This window comes from Nannobrachium achirus, assembly GCF_963921795.1.
Source record: "Nannobrachium achirus genome assembly, chromosome: 1".
Lineage (NCBI taxonomy): Eukaryota > Metazoa > Chordata > Actinopteri > Myctophiformes > Myctophidae > Nannobrachium > Nannobrachium achirus.
In genome coordinates this window covers 69,612,458-69,629,388 of record NC_137810.1, presented here as the reverse complement: position 1 = coordinate 69,629,388, position 16,931 = coordinate 69,612,458, and the positions used below count along the sequence as shown (strand labels likewise).

The window sequence follows — 16,931 nt, the reverse complement described above, 5'->3', positions numbered from 1 at the left end:
TTTACTACTTTCCATTGGTTCAATATTATTTTAACCAACACTCAGATGTAAAGGATGTTCAATAGCCCTGATTTATGCCAAACAAAATCAAAAACCTCAAAAATGGAGTTAAGAGGTTTTGGCCAGAACAGTGACGATTTACAACATAACTGAATGTTTTTTTTTTCTCCTCTTCCGCAGAGCAGTAGATGACCCTGACTTGACCCCACCCAACTGACGCTGACCTTCGACCTCCCCGTGACCCTACTGGACGGCAAAACAAAGGGTGTCCACTTTTTTTTCTTTTCTTTTCTTTTTTTGCCACTGAAGACGGCGTTGAAGACGTGATGCTTTCTGGGGGCCTCGGTTGGACACGCGTGCACGCGCGCACGCACTGCTCGTACGCGCACGCCCGCATCGCACAGCTGGAATACTGAAAGAGGAACGTGCACAATGTAGAGAGCCCGGGAATTTCTGTGGAAATAACGGGATCTTAGAATTGTCGGATTCCACCGGATTTGAGTTTTATTTGGAACATATTTCTGCTGTTGGAATATATAGAGTCATCAAAGAGTTGTATTTTTGATACATCTACATTTTATATGTTCATGTTTATTTTGACCACCCAGGAAAGGGGGGGTGGCGGTGGACACACCTGGAATGTTTTCGGAATATACTGAACGTGAAAAAGACAGTTGGAATCTAAGAGTTGACGAAGACATTTTCTTTTTTAATTTTGCTTCATCCGGAATGCTTGGTACACTGTAAAAAAGAAAAAAGAAAACGACAGACAAGTGATTTTCGACCGCCCAGGGAGTGGGAGAGAGAGAGAGAGAGGGAGAGACAGACTACATGCAGACTTTTAATTCCCTGGAACGTACCGGAAATACATCTTGGATTATTGCATCGTCGTCATCGAGGAAGTTTTCCCTTTTTTGGGGGGGAGGGTGGCGCGGGAATGTCCGGCTTTGTCTTAGCAACATAAAGGCTTAATTTTGTCCGCCGTGAGAAAGGGGGAGAGAGAGAGGGGAGAGGTGGAGGGGAGGGACGCAGAGAGAGACGGGCGCCATGTCCTCCTGGAGGAGGAACTACTTGTGGTCGGGGAGCGAGACGGTGGGTCTTCAGGGCGTGTTTGTCCCGCGCACGGCCAGCTCCATCGCTCCCAGTAAAGGACTGAGCAACGAGCCGGGACAGAACAGCTGCTTCCTCAACAGCGCCCTGCAGGTAGGACACACATGCACTGTACACACACGCAGTGGAGGGGAAAAAAGTACTCATATTTTTCTTTACTTAAGTAAAAGTATCAATACTAAAATATAGAAATACTCTGTTCACACACCAAAATATGGTCGCCAGCGTATAAACTCTTTTGGTGCGCGGCTGACTAAAAACGCAGGGAGCGCATTCTGTCCCAAAGACAGCGAGGCGCCTGTCACTCACGTTCGTCTCACCCGATTGGACAGAGGGGACAAACCGGATCTCCAGCATAAACGCAAGGTCGACGCGGCGCGCAGATATCCTCCTCTGACATGAAAATGCCCCCTTCCCAGTGAAATGCATTGGCGGAACGCAGATTCCACTCTCATAGGTATTTTGGTGTGTGTGCACCCTTACAAGTAAAAGTCTGTTATTCAAAATGTATTTGAGTAAAAGTACAAAAGTATTGGTATAATAATTTACTTAATTACCCAAAGTAATAATACTCTTTATGCAGAATGTCCCATTTAATGTTTTTTTTTCTTTTCTTTTTTTTAAATAGCAGATCTACAAGTTCACAATGTGTTGCATCACAACATATTGTGAGCTTGTATATAAGTTATTTTCAAATGGCCAAAATGCATAGGGCTGAAGTTAACTCTCCCAACGCTTTGAACGTTCACGTTCGCCCGATTTCGCAAGACCTCTCCGCCAATACGGCGCTCGTTCGGTTCGTTCGTCTGATGACTGTAAGCTGATGAGGGGTCGCGCGGCCGTTTACTGTAAACACATTTTCCGCGGTGATGGTGTAAAAAATCCATTATGCGTTAGATCAACGGAGAACAATTCACTTCCTTGTTGATTTCCTCTGGCTGTAAGGCTCTGTGGCCAGTGACTGGTCTTCTTCTTCTTCAACACATAACAGGCAAATTCACATTCATTCTTGCATGACGCCGCCCTCTGCTGCCTGGCAGACCAAAGTGCACTATTGCACAACCAAAAAAAATAAAAAAAAATAAATAAATGTCTGTCTATCTACTATAACGTCGCAAAGGTAAGCCGCGTTTTGATGGCACCAGACCCAATAAATAAATAAATAATCTGGCAGTAGGAGAGTTAACCCTCTTCCAGACCATCTGGAGTGGGGAAAACATCCCCAATGATTGGACAAAGGGCCTAATTGTCAAGATCCCTAAGAAAGGAAACCTCCAGAAGTGCGACAATTGGCGTGGGATCACACTCCTTTCCATCCCCAGCAAAATCTTCTGCCGAGTTATCCTGGACAGAATAAATGGTGCCATCGATAGCAAACTCCGTGAAGAACAGGCTGGATTTCGGAAGGGCAGAGGATGTATAGACCAGATATTTGCATTACGAAACATCATCGAGCAATGCACAGAGTGGAATGTGCCCCTGTTTGTCAATTTCATTGACTTCCAAAAGGCGTTCGACAGCATCCACCGCGAAACCCTGTGGAAGATCCTGCATTCATATGGAATCCCCCATAAGATCATCTCATTAATAGGGAGATTTTATGACCATTTTGAATGCAGCATTATACTTGGAAATACCATCTCTGAGTCCTTCCCGGTACGATCTGGAGTACGCCAAGGCTGCATCCTCTCACCCATTCTCTTCCTGACTGTCATCGACTGGACAATGCGAAAAACAACAGCTGATAAGCATCGAGGCATTCAGTGGACCCTTTCTAGCCAGCTTGAAGATATTGACTTTGCTGATGACCTTGCTGTCCTGTCCACAAATATAACACATCTACAAGAAAAAACGGATCGACTCACCAAGTATGCACTACAAACGGGCCTCATCATTAACACCGCCAAAACCAAAGTGATGTCCATCAATACCACCTCACAGGCATGCATCACCATAAACGATGAACCGCTTGAAGTTGTTGACACCTTTGTATACTTGGGAAGCCTGATTAGCCAGGACAATGCTGCACAAAAAGACATCCAGCGCAGACTTGGACACGCACGCAGCACCTACACAAGACTCCACAACATCTGGAAATCCAACATCTACAGTCTCAAAACCAAGATCCGCCTGTATAACACCCTAGTCAAGCCGGTCCTACTATATGGGGCTGAGTGCTGGCGTATAACCAAGGGCGACATGAACAAAGTCAGCTCTTTTCACAATGGCTGCCTGAGAAAGATCTGCCGTATATTCTGGCCCAATACAATATCAAACAAGGAACTCCACATGAAGACTGGCTGCCGGGACGTGACCACTGAAATTAAACACCGTCGCCTGAGATGGCTTGGGCACGTACTTCGAATGCCCCCAGAGCAGATTCCCAAAGTGGCCCTCAGATGGACACCACCCGGGAAAAGGAAACGAGGCCGACCTAAGATCACCTGGCGCAGAACTGTCGAGGCTGAGCTGAAGGAGATGGGTCTCTCATGGGGCACGGCACAACTGGCCGCCAAAGACCGGGATAGGTGGAGGAACATTATCGAAGCCTTATGCCCCATAGGGGGCGAAGAGCATAAGTAAGGAGAGTTAATATTATGTTTTGTAATAATAATCAAAATCTTCCAAGGAAATAGTAACTAAAGTTACTAATTAACAATTAATAATTGCATTTAGTAGTGGAGATGTAGTGGAGTAGAAGTTAAAGTACTGCAAATTGGAAATACTCTAGTAAAATAAAAGTCAAATTGTACTTAAATACAGTACTTGAGTAAATGTACTTAGTTACTTTACACCACTGGACGTATTATAGATTTCTAATTATCTGAAAAATAATCGTCATAATCGTTTCCATGTTGAAAATGTTAATATAAAAAAAAAATATATATATAAATAGTGGAAATAGACGATTTACAAGCTCACAGCGCGTCGCGATCACTGTCAATGTTCTTATTGCATAAAGTTGTGAAATATATCAGTAATTTCTTTGTATATTTAGTTTGTGTCATATCTGCCATGTGCAACTTCAAAGCCTAAAAGCCAAACAGAAATGTAATTGTCAATGACAAAAAACACAATTAAATCGTTAATCGTAATTATTTGAGTGACAATTGATTGTCATGTAAAATGTCATAATCGGGGGCGCCCGCTGGCCTGGTGGTCAAGGCGCGTACCATATACTAGGCTATGATGCCTGCTGGCGTCGCCGGTTCGATTCCCGATCCGGACGACCTTTGCCACATGTCATTCCCCATCTCTCTCCCCATTTCCTGTCAGTCTACTGTCCTATCGAATTAAGGCATAAAAAGCCCCAAAACAAATCTTTAAAAATTAAAAAAAAATAATCGTGACAGTCCTACACACACCCGGACGGACTGGCAGAGACAATGAAGGGTGAAGAGGGTGGGTGGATGTGAATCTGAATCTCATCTTATCTTAATAAGATGAGATTCAGATTCAGTGATTTCTAAAGACGTCTCAGTCTGAACTCTGAACACTCCAACCTGCTCTAACCACCATCTCCCTGTCCAATACCTCCCTGTCCAATACCTCCCTGTCCAATACCTCCCTGTCCAATACCTGTCCAATACCTGTCCAATACCCTGTCCATACCTCCCTGTCCAATACCTCCCTGTCCATAACCTCCCTGTCCAATACCTCCCTGTCCATAACCTCCCTGTCCAATACCTCCCTGTCCATAACCTCCCTGTCCAATACCTCCCTGTCCAATACCTCCCTGTCCAATACCTCCCTGTCCAATACCTGTCCAATACCTGTCCAATACCCTGTCCATACCTCCCTGTCCAATACCTCCCTGTCCATAACCTCCCTGTCCAATACCTCCCTGTCCATAACCTCCCTGTCCAATACCTCCCTGTCCAATACCTCCCTGTCCAATACCTGTCCAATACCTGTCCAATACCCTGTCCATACCTCCCTGTCCAATACCTCCCTGTCCATAACCTCCCTGTCCAATACCTCCCTGTCCAATACCTGTCCAATACCTGTCCAATACCCTGTCCATACCTCCCTGTCCAATACCTCCCTGTCCATAACCTCCCTGTCCAATACCTCCCTGTCCAATACCTCCCTGTCCAATACCTCCCTGTCCAATACCAATACCTCCCTGTCCAATACCTGTCCAATACCTGTCCAATACCCTGTCCATACCTCCCTGTCCAATACCTCCCTGTCCAATACCTCCCTGTCCAATACCTCCCTGTCCAATACCTCCCTGTCCAAAACGGGGGGCACTCTCCAATACCTCCCTGTCCAATACCTCCCTGTCCAAAACGGGGGGCACTCTCCATTCCGACATGTCGCCACTCTGACAGTGACTTCTTATTGTCGGAGTGGCAACACTTCCATAGAGGTTAAGGTTAGGGTTAGGGTAAGAGATAGGGTTAGTGTCGGAATGGAGACATGTCGGAATGGAGAGATGCACTTGTCCAAAACCTCCCTGTCCAAAACCTCACTTGTAGTACGATGTAGAAGCACGCACGCACGCACGCACGCACGCACGCACACACGCACCTGCTATTTTCACATTGAATGAATAAATGAATGAATGAATGAATGAATGAATGAATGGGTGAAAAAAAGAGGCAAACTTCTTGAAATAATTGTTGATTTTAAGTCATAATGATAACACCCAGCCCTATTGAGGGTCATTGGGCTGGCAGACAGACAGACAGGCAGACAGACAGACAGACGGTACTTGTTTGAGAAACAGTATTTAGAAACACGCACACAGCGCGCACAGCTGGTGCGTCATCAGTGACAGTACTAATTATGTGTGGAGGTATTATGGGATGGAGGCGTGATTATAGGCTCTGTGTGGGTGTGGATGAACCTAGTCTATTTAAACCCTGCCTTCTCTTTAGTCATTACTTGTTTAAAAAATATATGTATAAACCTAGTCTATCTTAAACCCTGCCCTCTGTTTAATTATTACTTATATATACCAACAAAAATCTCACTACGCTTCGCGGGGTTGAGCTTGTAGATCTGCTAGTATTTTCACTACTTTAGTCCAAGGGTTCCCAAACTTGTCAGGTCGCGACATACATAATTTGTCTATGGGCATGAACACAGACGCAAAGACATACATAGATTTGACAAATTTATGTATGGCCCGTATGGCCTACTTGTTCTTTTTTTTTTTTTTTTTTTTTTTTTTTTTCAGGCCGCACTTGTTTGATGGTGACCAGTGAGAATGCTGGTCCCTCATTGGGTGTTGATGGTGACAGTCACTGTGTTATTTCAAGGGTTTTCCCATTGGATGACATAAACCCAGACACACAGACGGCATAGATTTGGCTAATGTATAGATATATAGATAGATAGATAGATAGATAGATAGATAGATAGATAGATAGATAGATAGATAGATTTTTAAAGCAAACATTAGTAACTCAAATATTCCGTTCTATAAAGTTGGCAAGAACTATTAGTTCTCCCTCATTGGCTAAAGGTTACTCTATAAAGAAGAATACAGTTGGGACAGTAAAGTTGGGCAGTCTTTGGTGACGTCACAGAGAATGCTCTGTAAAATCTATAAAGAATGAATTGGGGCGAGTACTATTGCCTACTAGGGCTGTCACAATTATTACATGATCGTCTAATCTAATTATTTGACATAATCGCGATTATTTTTCATGCTGAAAAATGTTCATATATTTTTTTTAAAAGTCAAAACTAGTAGAAATAGCAGATCTACAATCTCACAACGCGTCACATCGCGACGCGTTGTGAGCTTTTAGATTTTTAAGTATAAAGTAGTCAATATGTCAGTAATGTCTTTGTATATTTAGGTTATGTGTCATATCTGGCATGTGCAATTAAAAGCCTAACAGCCAAGCAGAAATGTTATTGTCAACGACAAAAACACAATTCAATTGTTAATCGCAATTATTTGAGTGACAATTATCATGTGAACTGTCATAATCGTGACAGCCAACAACAACAACAACAGCAAATCTGTTAAATAGAGGGTGGTGATGAGGGGGGAGGGTGGGGCTAAATAGAGGCAGGGGAGGGTCTAGATGTAATGAGGGGGTTGTTTTATTTGCTTGACGGAGGAGGGAACGCCACCCACCCTACCTGGTGATTAACCCTTTATGGGTAATGACTGTGTGTGTGCGTGTGTGCGTGTGTGCGTGTGTGTGTGCGTGCGTGCGTGCGTGTGTGCGTGCGTGCGTGGGTGGTGTGTGTGGTAATGTACGGTGTGAAGATGAAACAGGCTGTGAGTCGTTAAAGGAGGGGTTCGCCCAATCACACACCCCACGAAGACTTTATGGAGATTTTTGTTCGTTTTTTTCCGCATTTGTATCCGCTAGGAAACACAGACTAGACTCTAGCATTGCGACGCGTTGTGAGCTTGTAGATCGGCTATTTTCAAATGGCTGAAATATACTGTATATAGGGCTGAAGTGGTTAATGCATGTTTTGTAATAATAATCAACATCTACAAAGTAACTCATAACTAAAATATTGTGGTGGAGTAAATGTACAATATTTGGGTCCGAGAGGTAGCGGAGTAGAAGTGAAAGTATTGGGAATTGGTTAATACTCAAGTAAAGTATAAGTACCTCAAAATTTAGATAGATAGATAGATACCTTTATTATCCCAAGGGGGAAATTCAGTTGTCCAGTTGTAGCATAGCAATATACAGTATTTACAAAGTTACAGAGAAGTAAGAAAAAAGATAGATAAGAGTAAAAGAAAAAAAAGAGCAGTACAGTACCAATAAAGAGAAGGTGCATCAACAGGGGCGGTTTTTATAAACTGGGGGCTCCCCACAAAGGTAGTAAAAGAGGCCCCCCCATGAGCGCGTGTGAAAAATAGGTATGCGTGAAAAAACAGTATGCGTGCGTGCGAAGTGCAGGAATTAAAAATGCCACCCTCCAACTCAATACCTATTCTGAAAAAGTGATGATTTAGCATGACAAGACAATGAACTTGACAAGACAATGAAGAGCAAAGGCAGAGGAAGCCTATTTGTTGTCATTATGGTTGGTTTTAAATACCTAACCACAATCATTTTGGATCTATTTGATTAATTTAAGAAGAGTACAGTAAGGTAAGTAAGGTAATCAAAGGTATATAGAGTAGGCCTATATGTATATTTTTATACAGGACATATTTGATGCAGGACAATAATTATTTTAATAACAATAAGGGAATATCAGTGAATAATAATACTTTAAAATGATATTTTTACAATTCCTTTTTAATTATTATTTTTCAAAATTTAGATAAAATTAAAGCTGCAAGCAGCAATGACCGGGCCCTCGCAGCTCTACCCACGTCACAAGGGGCAACAGCCAATCAGAAGAGGGGACGGGACTAAGTTAAACCAATTAAGGTGAAGGACTCTTAATGAAGTCATATGACACCAGCCACAAGTCTGTACGACAAACGTTTCATGAGATATAGAGGCACTTCCTGTTTGGCGAAGGGCACTTCCTGTTTGGCACAGGAAGTTTGATCTCTGTGTGAAACCTATTGACTCCAGTGAGCAGTTTGTCAATTCTTTAAAAAATCATAACTTTTGACAGGAATGGGCTAGAGACTTACTTTTTTTTTCTAAATGCTCAGAATAATGAGCCCAGCAGGGGGCCCCCTCTGCCTAGGGGCTCTACGCAGTTGCGTAGTCTGCGTAGAGCAAATGCCCGCCCCTGTGCATCAATAGAGGGGGCGAATAATATAAAAGTATATATACATAAAGTGACTTACAAAAAGAGACCGTAACAGTCAATGCTATTTAGTGCAACAAGTATCTCACTGACATTGTTAAACAAAGCAGAATACCCCCGTAATTGCTGGACTATAAGCCGCGGCTTTTTTCCCATGTTTTGAACCCTGCGGCTTATACAACGGTGCGGCTTATATAACGATTTTTACAGCTAACGGCCAGTTAGTTAGTTTTACAATGGTCTTTAACAAGGATTTATATTTAGATTTTTACAGCTAACGGCCACCAGGGACCCTCTAGCAGAAAGCAGGAAGGAAACCTGCGGCTTATAGTCCGGTGCGGCTTATATATGTAAACATTAGTTTTTTGTTCTAAATTTAGCTGGTGCGGCTTATATTCAGGTGCGGCTTATAGTCCAGCAATTACGGTACTCAGAAACTACCAACACAACCTAATAGTGCAAAGTAAAAAATCAGTGCGAACAAACTAACAAAAAAAGCAGCTCAGAGTAGAAGAAAAAAATTTACTCGGGTACAGCACTTAAAGTGCCACTGACACGCCCCGCTATGGGGACCCGGGTGGAAAAAGGTGACAACCCCCCCGCTTTTAGAGCCCCGCTGCCCGGCGAGAGGCAACATCCCCTCTCTGTGAATTTTAGCGATTCCGCCATTTCAACAAATAAACAAACATATTCTCATGAACAACGCCCACTTTAAGTAAATGTACCGGTACTTTACACCACTGCACACACTACACTCTTTGTGTCTCTTACCTGGAAATAACACCCGCTCATCAAATGATTCACTCACGGAACCACACCGGTGGTTCATCTGTAACTGAATTATCTGTCCGTGTCTCTCTGTCTGTGTCCCTTTGTCTGTCGGTCTGTCTGTCTGTCTGTCTGTCTCTCTGTCTGTCTCTCTGTGTCTCTCAGGTGTTGACTCTCTGTCTGTCTCGCTGTGTGTCTCTCAGGTGTTGACTCTCTGTCTGTCTCTCTGTGTCTCCCAGGTGTTGTGGCATCTGGACATATTTCGTCGTAGTTTCCGCCAGCTGACCTCTCACAGGTGCATGGAGGAGTCCTGCATCTTCTGTGCTCTGAAGGTGAGTGAGGTCTCCACTGTCCCGCTCGCTCGCACGCACGCGCACACACACGCACACGCACACGCACACACACACACACACACACACACACACACGCACACGCACACGCACACAAACACGCACGCACACACACACACACACACACGCACACTCTAGGGGGTTTGTCCTTTATTGCACAGACTGTCTGGATCAGAACACCAAAAGCCCAACAGGAAATAACTCTCTCTCTCTCTCTCTCGCTGTCTCTCTGTCTCTCACACACACACGCACGCGCGTGCACACACACACACACGTCCCAGTTGAATGCACGCCAGGTCCTAGAAGGTGAAGGAGAGAGAGAGAGAGAGAGAGCATGCTAGGCTCGGTTGCCGTGGAAATGGCAGCTGTTATTTTTGTCCCTGCTAATAGCTGCCAAGCCAGCCTAGATTTAAAGCAGCCTAGAAGCCATATTCTTATATGTGCTATGGAAGACATATGTCCTGCTATGGAAGACATATGTCCTGTTATGGAAGACATACAGTATGTCCTGCTATGGAAGACATATGTCCTGCTATGGAAGACATACAGTATGTCCTGTTATGGAAGACATATGTCCTGTTATGGAAGACATGTGTCCTGTTATGGAAGACATATGTCCTGTTATGGAAGACATATGTCCTGCTATGGAAGACATATGTCCTGCTATGGAAGACATACAGTATGTCCTGCTATGGAAGACATATGTCCTGTTATGGAAGACATATGTCCTGTTATGGAAGACATGTGTCCTGTTATGGAAGACATATGTCCTGTTATGGGAGACATTATGTCCTGTTATGGAAGACATATGTCCTGTTATGGAGGACATATGTCCTGTTATGGAGGACATATGTCCTGCTATGGAAGAGATATGTCCTGTTATGGAAGATATATGTCCTGTTATGGAAGACATATGTCCTGTTATGGAAGACATGTGTCCTGTTATGGAAGACATGTGTCCTGTTATGGAAGACATATGTCCTGTTATGGAAGACATGTGTCCTGTTATGGAAGACATGTGTCCTGTTATGGAAGACATGTGTCCTGTTATGGAAGACATATGTCCTGCAATGGGGGACATATGTCCTGCAATGGGGGACATATGTCCTGTTATGGAAGACATACTGTATGTCCCAATGGAATACATGTCATTTTATGGAAGACATATAAACATTGTTTTTATTAGTCATGCTTGTAGATCAGGGGTGGGCAACTGTTATGCTTATGTCCACACTCACTCCAGAGGGCCACATTGAGAAACATTCTTTTTCGTAAATGAATGCCCTACTTCGTCATTCTATGTCACACACAATTAGCAAAAATAGCTGATCTACAAGCTCAAAATGCATTTTGAGCTTGTAGATCTGCTATTCTTGTTACTTTTTACGAAAATTAAAAACAATATTTAATTTCAAATGCATTTATTTACGTTAACTTAATGAACTTAAAGGAATAGTTCACCCCCAAAATGACTTTATTTTACTACTCGGATCTCAGCTTCTTTTTTCTACAGACTTTTGTTTTTTTCTTCTATTGATTACTCACACCATGGAGACTTGAGTTCAATAATATATTTGTTTGGTATTTGTCGCATTGACCAAACATTGATTACAATGAACTTACCCCCAAATGTAATCCCATTTTTGTCTTGTATATATCAGTATTCTGATATTAACCCGCGGGCCGCATTAAGTGAATGTGGGGGGCGCAAGTGGCGCCAGGCGCCATGTATGCTGTTGATGGCGCTGTTGACCATGAATTCCAGTGTCACAGGTTCGGGGTTAACACATGGGATGCCTGTTTTCTATGGACCATAGCTTACACACAGGTCATCACGGTTGTATTTTTTCTTCTCTGCGTGAAAGACAAGACCTTGAACGGCCGTGAACGGGAGCTGCCGCGCGCACAGTGGGTCCTGCTGACACATAAGTAGGCCATATATGGCCATTTAGCCAATTAGGAACCACCATTTGTGACGTGACCTTTATGCAGCTTCCTCATCGGCTAAAAACCTTTTTTTTCTTCATCAAATGTTTTTTTTTTTATCAACTTTTTTTTTATTATTCAAAGAAAAACATGAAATGTTTACACAAATAAACCATGTACAAACAAGAAAACAAATGAAATCACACAATAATTATACAAACAACAAACGACAACTCAAAGACAACAGATTCCTACATTGGGGGACTGGAAATGGTTTACGATCTTTAGAATCTGTGTGATATCTTCAATCTACCTGGAAAGTCCTTTTTTTTCTACTTACAATTGAGAACGGCCATGAGGACCTACGGGGTTCCATGGCAAACTCCCCTTAGATTGCACCCCTTTCATTTATGTTTTTTTATTAGACTGTAGTTATGGGCCCCTTTCTGTTGATACTGTATGGAGGAATAATGTACCAAATCTGGACCCTGAATTATGTTGGGACACAGTATGATAGTCTAACATTAGGTTATCTTCTGGAAATTCTTCCTCAAATATTAGGTATAACATATGGTGACGTATGCCCACAACATCAAAAGCAGTTTTTGTTGCTTCGTCATTGGTTAAATGTTACTCCGTATAGCCAATGAGGAACCAGTATTCTTGTTGACGTCACCTTTATGTTTTTTTTTTTTACTCCTCATAGGTTGAAAGTAGCTTTTGCTACTCACGTCACGGCAACCAGACTCGCAATATCCAAAATTGCATCTTTCTACCTCCTATTGTTTAGAGTATCTGGTTCAGTTCCAGGATATTTTCTATTGTTTTCAGAGTACCTTTATTCAGTTCCAGTATGTGTTCTGTTGTTTTCCAGAGCATCTTCGTTCAGTTCCAGTATGTGTTCTGTTGTTTTCCAGAGTATCTTTGTTCAGTTCCAGTATGTGTTCTGTTGTTTTCCAGAGTATCTTTGTTCAGTTCCAGTATGTGTTCTGTTGTTTTCCAGAGTATCTTTATTCAGTTCCAGTATGTGTTCTGTTGTTTTCCAGAGTATCTTTATTCAGTTCCAGTATGTGTTCTGTTGTTTTCCAGAGTATCTTCGTTCAGTTCCAGTACAGCAGTGAGAAGGTTCTTCCGTCAGACGCCCTCCGCAGCGCTCTGGCCAAAACCTTCCAAGACGAGCAGAGGTTCCAGCTGGGGATCATGGACGATGCCGCCGAGTGCTTCGTAAGAACACACACGCATACGCAGTCGCACACGCACTAGCACACACATGTGATGGGTACATCAGATGGCGTCACAGATTGGTCACATGACGTCTGAGATTCACATTTAGGCCACGCCCTTATTGGACCCCGTCTTAGTTATATTATTTAGTTGTTCTTGTTGTTAGTCATGGCTGCCAGTTCCCACCTCATGTCGTGTGTGAGTTCTGACTGCTCCAGATCGTACTGAATAACTGCTAGCTTGCATAAAGTCTTGAGATTAGGACTCAAGTCTAAGATGAACAGTTCATCAGGCCTGGTGTATGCTCCAAAGAGGATGACACGAGTTCCCACAATGCAACAGCACATCCTATGTGTCAGAGATGGACAGGTTCTCTTTGGCATAGCTTTCGTCCAGGATAAGTTCTTTGGACTGAATTTCCACAGATCATTGAGCACAGTATGATTACCGTTTCTTCCACCAAATATGTACAGCTCTCCATTGTAGGAAAAGGCTGAATGAAACCTGGTTCTTTCTGGAAGAAGCTGTGCAGAAGGTGTTCTCAGCCAGCAGTTGGTCTCTGTGTCAAACACTCTGATGATGTTGTTGCAGGAGGAGGCTCCGCCCCCAAATACAAACATCTTTGTCCCGATGATGGTGGCAGAGTGTTGTGATGAAGCAGGAGGTGGATTGTCCCTGGTGTTAATTAACGACCAGACCATTGTGGTGGTGTCCAACTTGTACATGTCATTATGGTATCCAGTCACACCGTATCCTCCATGAATATACATGACCTTCCCCAAGACACAGGCTGAGTGGTTCGTCCTCTCCTCTGGAACAGTTCCAGAAACCTTGGGCTTGAACCATGTGTGGGTGTCGACATCAAAAGCATAAAGTATGTTAAAGTCCAACCTAAATGTGTAACCACCCCAGATGTAGATAGCATCTTCTATCAGCACAGCTATGTAGTTGGAGGAATTGGATGGAACCTCAGTCACTGGGGTCAACTTCCTCCAGCGCAAAGACACAGTGTTGAAGACGTGAACATCAATCTGATCCTTGTTGTCGTTCCTGTTTCCTCCAATTGAGTAGACTTTGTCTCCCACGGCAACAGCAGCTTCACCTCTTTTATTAGGTCCTCCGTTCAGATGCAGCGTCCAGCAGAACATTTCTCACAACAGCTCCTCTAGGGTTTAAAATAGATTCTTCAGGTCCTGTTGTGTAACCACATGGTGTTCTATTGTGTGCTCTACTACTTATATTTGTTCAGTGGCACAAATGCCATGCAAAGTTTGCCCATTGCGCAAAGCTGATGGGTTGAGCTGGCCAATCAAGGAAGTCCATGCATGTTGATGTCCCTAATATGGTAAATAGAACAGCACTCTGCCGAGGTGCCAACTTGCGTCCTGTGCACAAGTAGACCATGTATGGCCTACTTGTACGCCAGCAGAGCTCACCATGGCATCACCACTGGCATCTGCACATTTCTAAAGTGACAATTTAAGGACTTTTTAACACCCTTAAAATGGCGAATTAACACATGGGATGCCCAGGATTATTCATCATTTAATCGGCAGGTGCCCATGGCAACCCACCATTCTACCTACCTTTGAGGTCCTGACAAAAAAAGTAATCCAAGTAAATGTAATCCAAGTATGTCCCGTTTATTTTCACGGTACTATTTTCGTTCTGTCAAGACTTTTTTTAAACAATCGCGGGCCACAGGGCTTTTGTAACGGCCGGTGGAAAAGGCAGCGTTTTAAACATGAAGGCGATTTAAAAGCTAGATTAGGAGAAAAATGAACTTTTCTGCAGCAGCGTAACATGCATGTCTATCGGCTATTTTCACAATAGAACCGTGTTATACAAAATAATAATAATGAGTAACAAAATAATAATAATGAGATAACTCTTATTAGTGCTCGTCAGGGTAGGGGGGATCCCCAGTAGAAATATGATTATTTTGGGGGTCGCAGCCTGAAAATGTTGAGGTTGAATCCTCTGACAAGGCCCTTTACCCTGTTTAATTTGTTTTACAGCACTTTGTAACTTCGAAACGTATGCTCTATAAATAAAATGTACAGAGGCAGGAAGTGTCAGGAAGTGATTTGAGTTTTACACTGGCTATTTATTTTCTAATTTATGGAATTTCTTAGATGATGTTTTTTAGTGGTTTATACTGTGTGTTCCAAGACACAGGCTCCCAACAGTTATATATATATATATATATATATATATATATATATATATATATATATATGTATATCCTATCATTTATATCTGCATAGTAACTAAAGTTTTCAAATAAATGTAGTAGAGTAAAAGTACATTACTTAAGTACTGTACAGTACTTATGTAAAAGTTACTTTACACCACTGTGTTTCCCCTGTGTGTTCCAGGAGAACATCCTGATGAGGATCCACTTCCACATCTCAGACGAGACCAGAGAAGACATCTGCACGGCCAGACACTGCATTCCTCACCAGAAGTTTGCCATGACGCTGTTTGAACAGGTAGACACTTCTGTTGGCAGACAGACAGCTACAGTGCTTCTACTGTCCGACAGACGGACAGACATACATAGATATTTGTCTGATCTGTGAAAGATTACCTTTATGTATTTAACATGGGGTGCGTTGGGAAATGCGCACTCAACACGCCGGTTGTGCCATGTTGTCGTTTGTTTATTCGGTGCACTTGGTGCGCACCGGATGTGCTGAGTGCACGCACTGAACGACCCTAATTTTTTTGGATCGTGTTTTTACACTGCACTGTTTGTCTCTCACATGCAGCGAGCTGCTGCTTCTCCGAGGTGGGCTGTAAACAGAGGAGGAGAGTAGCGCTTCTGGTGTGTACTACACAGGCGCGTGCACACTTAGACATCAAAGGGGGCTTGAGCCCCTGACCTTTTATCCGTCTGTAAAAAGTACCCTCTCCAGACCATGAATGCAGTTTTTACTATGGTGAAATAAATGCGAATGCCCCTCTTTCCATTGCCATAGCTCAAGGCAGCATTCAAGATAATTGCCTTGTCCAAACTCTCCTGAACTTGAATGCAGCATCTTATGTTGAAAGAATTACCCTCGCTGTGGAGAAATCCATGCCGCTACGCCACATCTCCAGTATTGCCTTTTTTATGCTTAGTTTAGTGTGGTATCAAGTACTGAAAATAGCTGACCTCCAAGCTCACAATGCGTCGCAGCACAGTGCATTGTTGTTATTTTCGATATTTTCACCAAAAGGCCCTTTTAGGAATTTCAGCCCCGGCCTCTCTAACATTCTCTGCACGTCCCTGGTACTACATGTATCGCTGCATGTGAGAGACAATCAGTGCTTTGGTGCATCTCAGACAGTGTAAAAACACAATCCATTTTTTTTAAAGCTACATAAGTAACCGTACCAGCGAGAAGCCGAAAAACACAGTTTTAGCTGTTTGAGGGTTGGGAAATCTATTTCAGGGGGGGATAGGGTTTGGTCTGGATCACTCCTTTAACCCAGTGGTTCTCAACCTGTGGGTTGGGACCCCCAGAAGCGTCACAAAATTATTTTGGGGGGTCCCCAGATGATGCTTTTGTTTTCTCACTCACCAGTAAACAAACCAACATAAAGTTTAAGTGTATAGAGGGTATCAGCACGTTTCTAAAGTGACAATTTAAGGAATTTTTAATAGCTCTAAAATGACATTGGCCAAATTGTCAAATAGGCTATTAGAGGCAGAAATTTTGAAAATAGCAGATCTACATGCTGCTATTTTCACAATAGAAATGTATTACCCGGCTTGGTTGAATGCTTGATTCTGATTGGTCAATCGCTGAAATCAGAGGTCTGATATTCCCTGATAACAGACCACTGTCTAATCAAAGGCTCAGAACACCT

At 43.0% G+C, this 16,931-nt stretch overlaps 1 protein-coding gene across 1 annotated transcript in view; it reads left to right on the top strand.

The window, feature by feature from the left end:
- Positions 1-1,047: 1,047 nt before the first annotated feature.
- The window catches only part of LOC308289600 (ubiquitin carboxyl-terminal hydrolase 54-like), a gene marked incomplete at both ends in the record, with an annotated part of 78,536 nt that continues 62,652 nt past the window's right edge, over positions 1,048-16,931 (top strand). Inside the window, 4 exons of the mRNA XM_080731334.1 lie at positions 1,048-1,203; positions 9,816-9,908; positions 12,942-13,076; positions 15,455-15,568. Coding sequence (XP_080587460.1) covers positions 1,048-1,203; positions 9,816-9,908; positions 12,942-13,076; positions 15,455-15,568 — 498 coding nt within the window. The remainder of the gene's footprint in view (positions 1,204-9,815; positions 9,909-12,941; positions 13,077-15,454; positions 15,569-16,931) is intronic.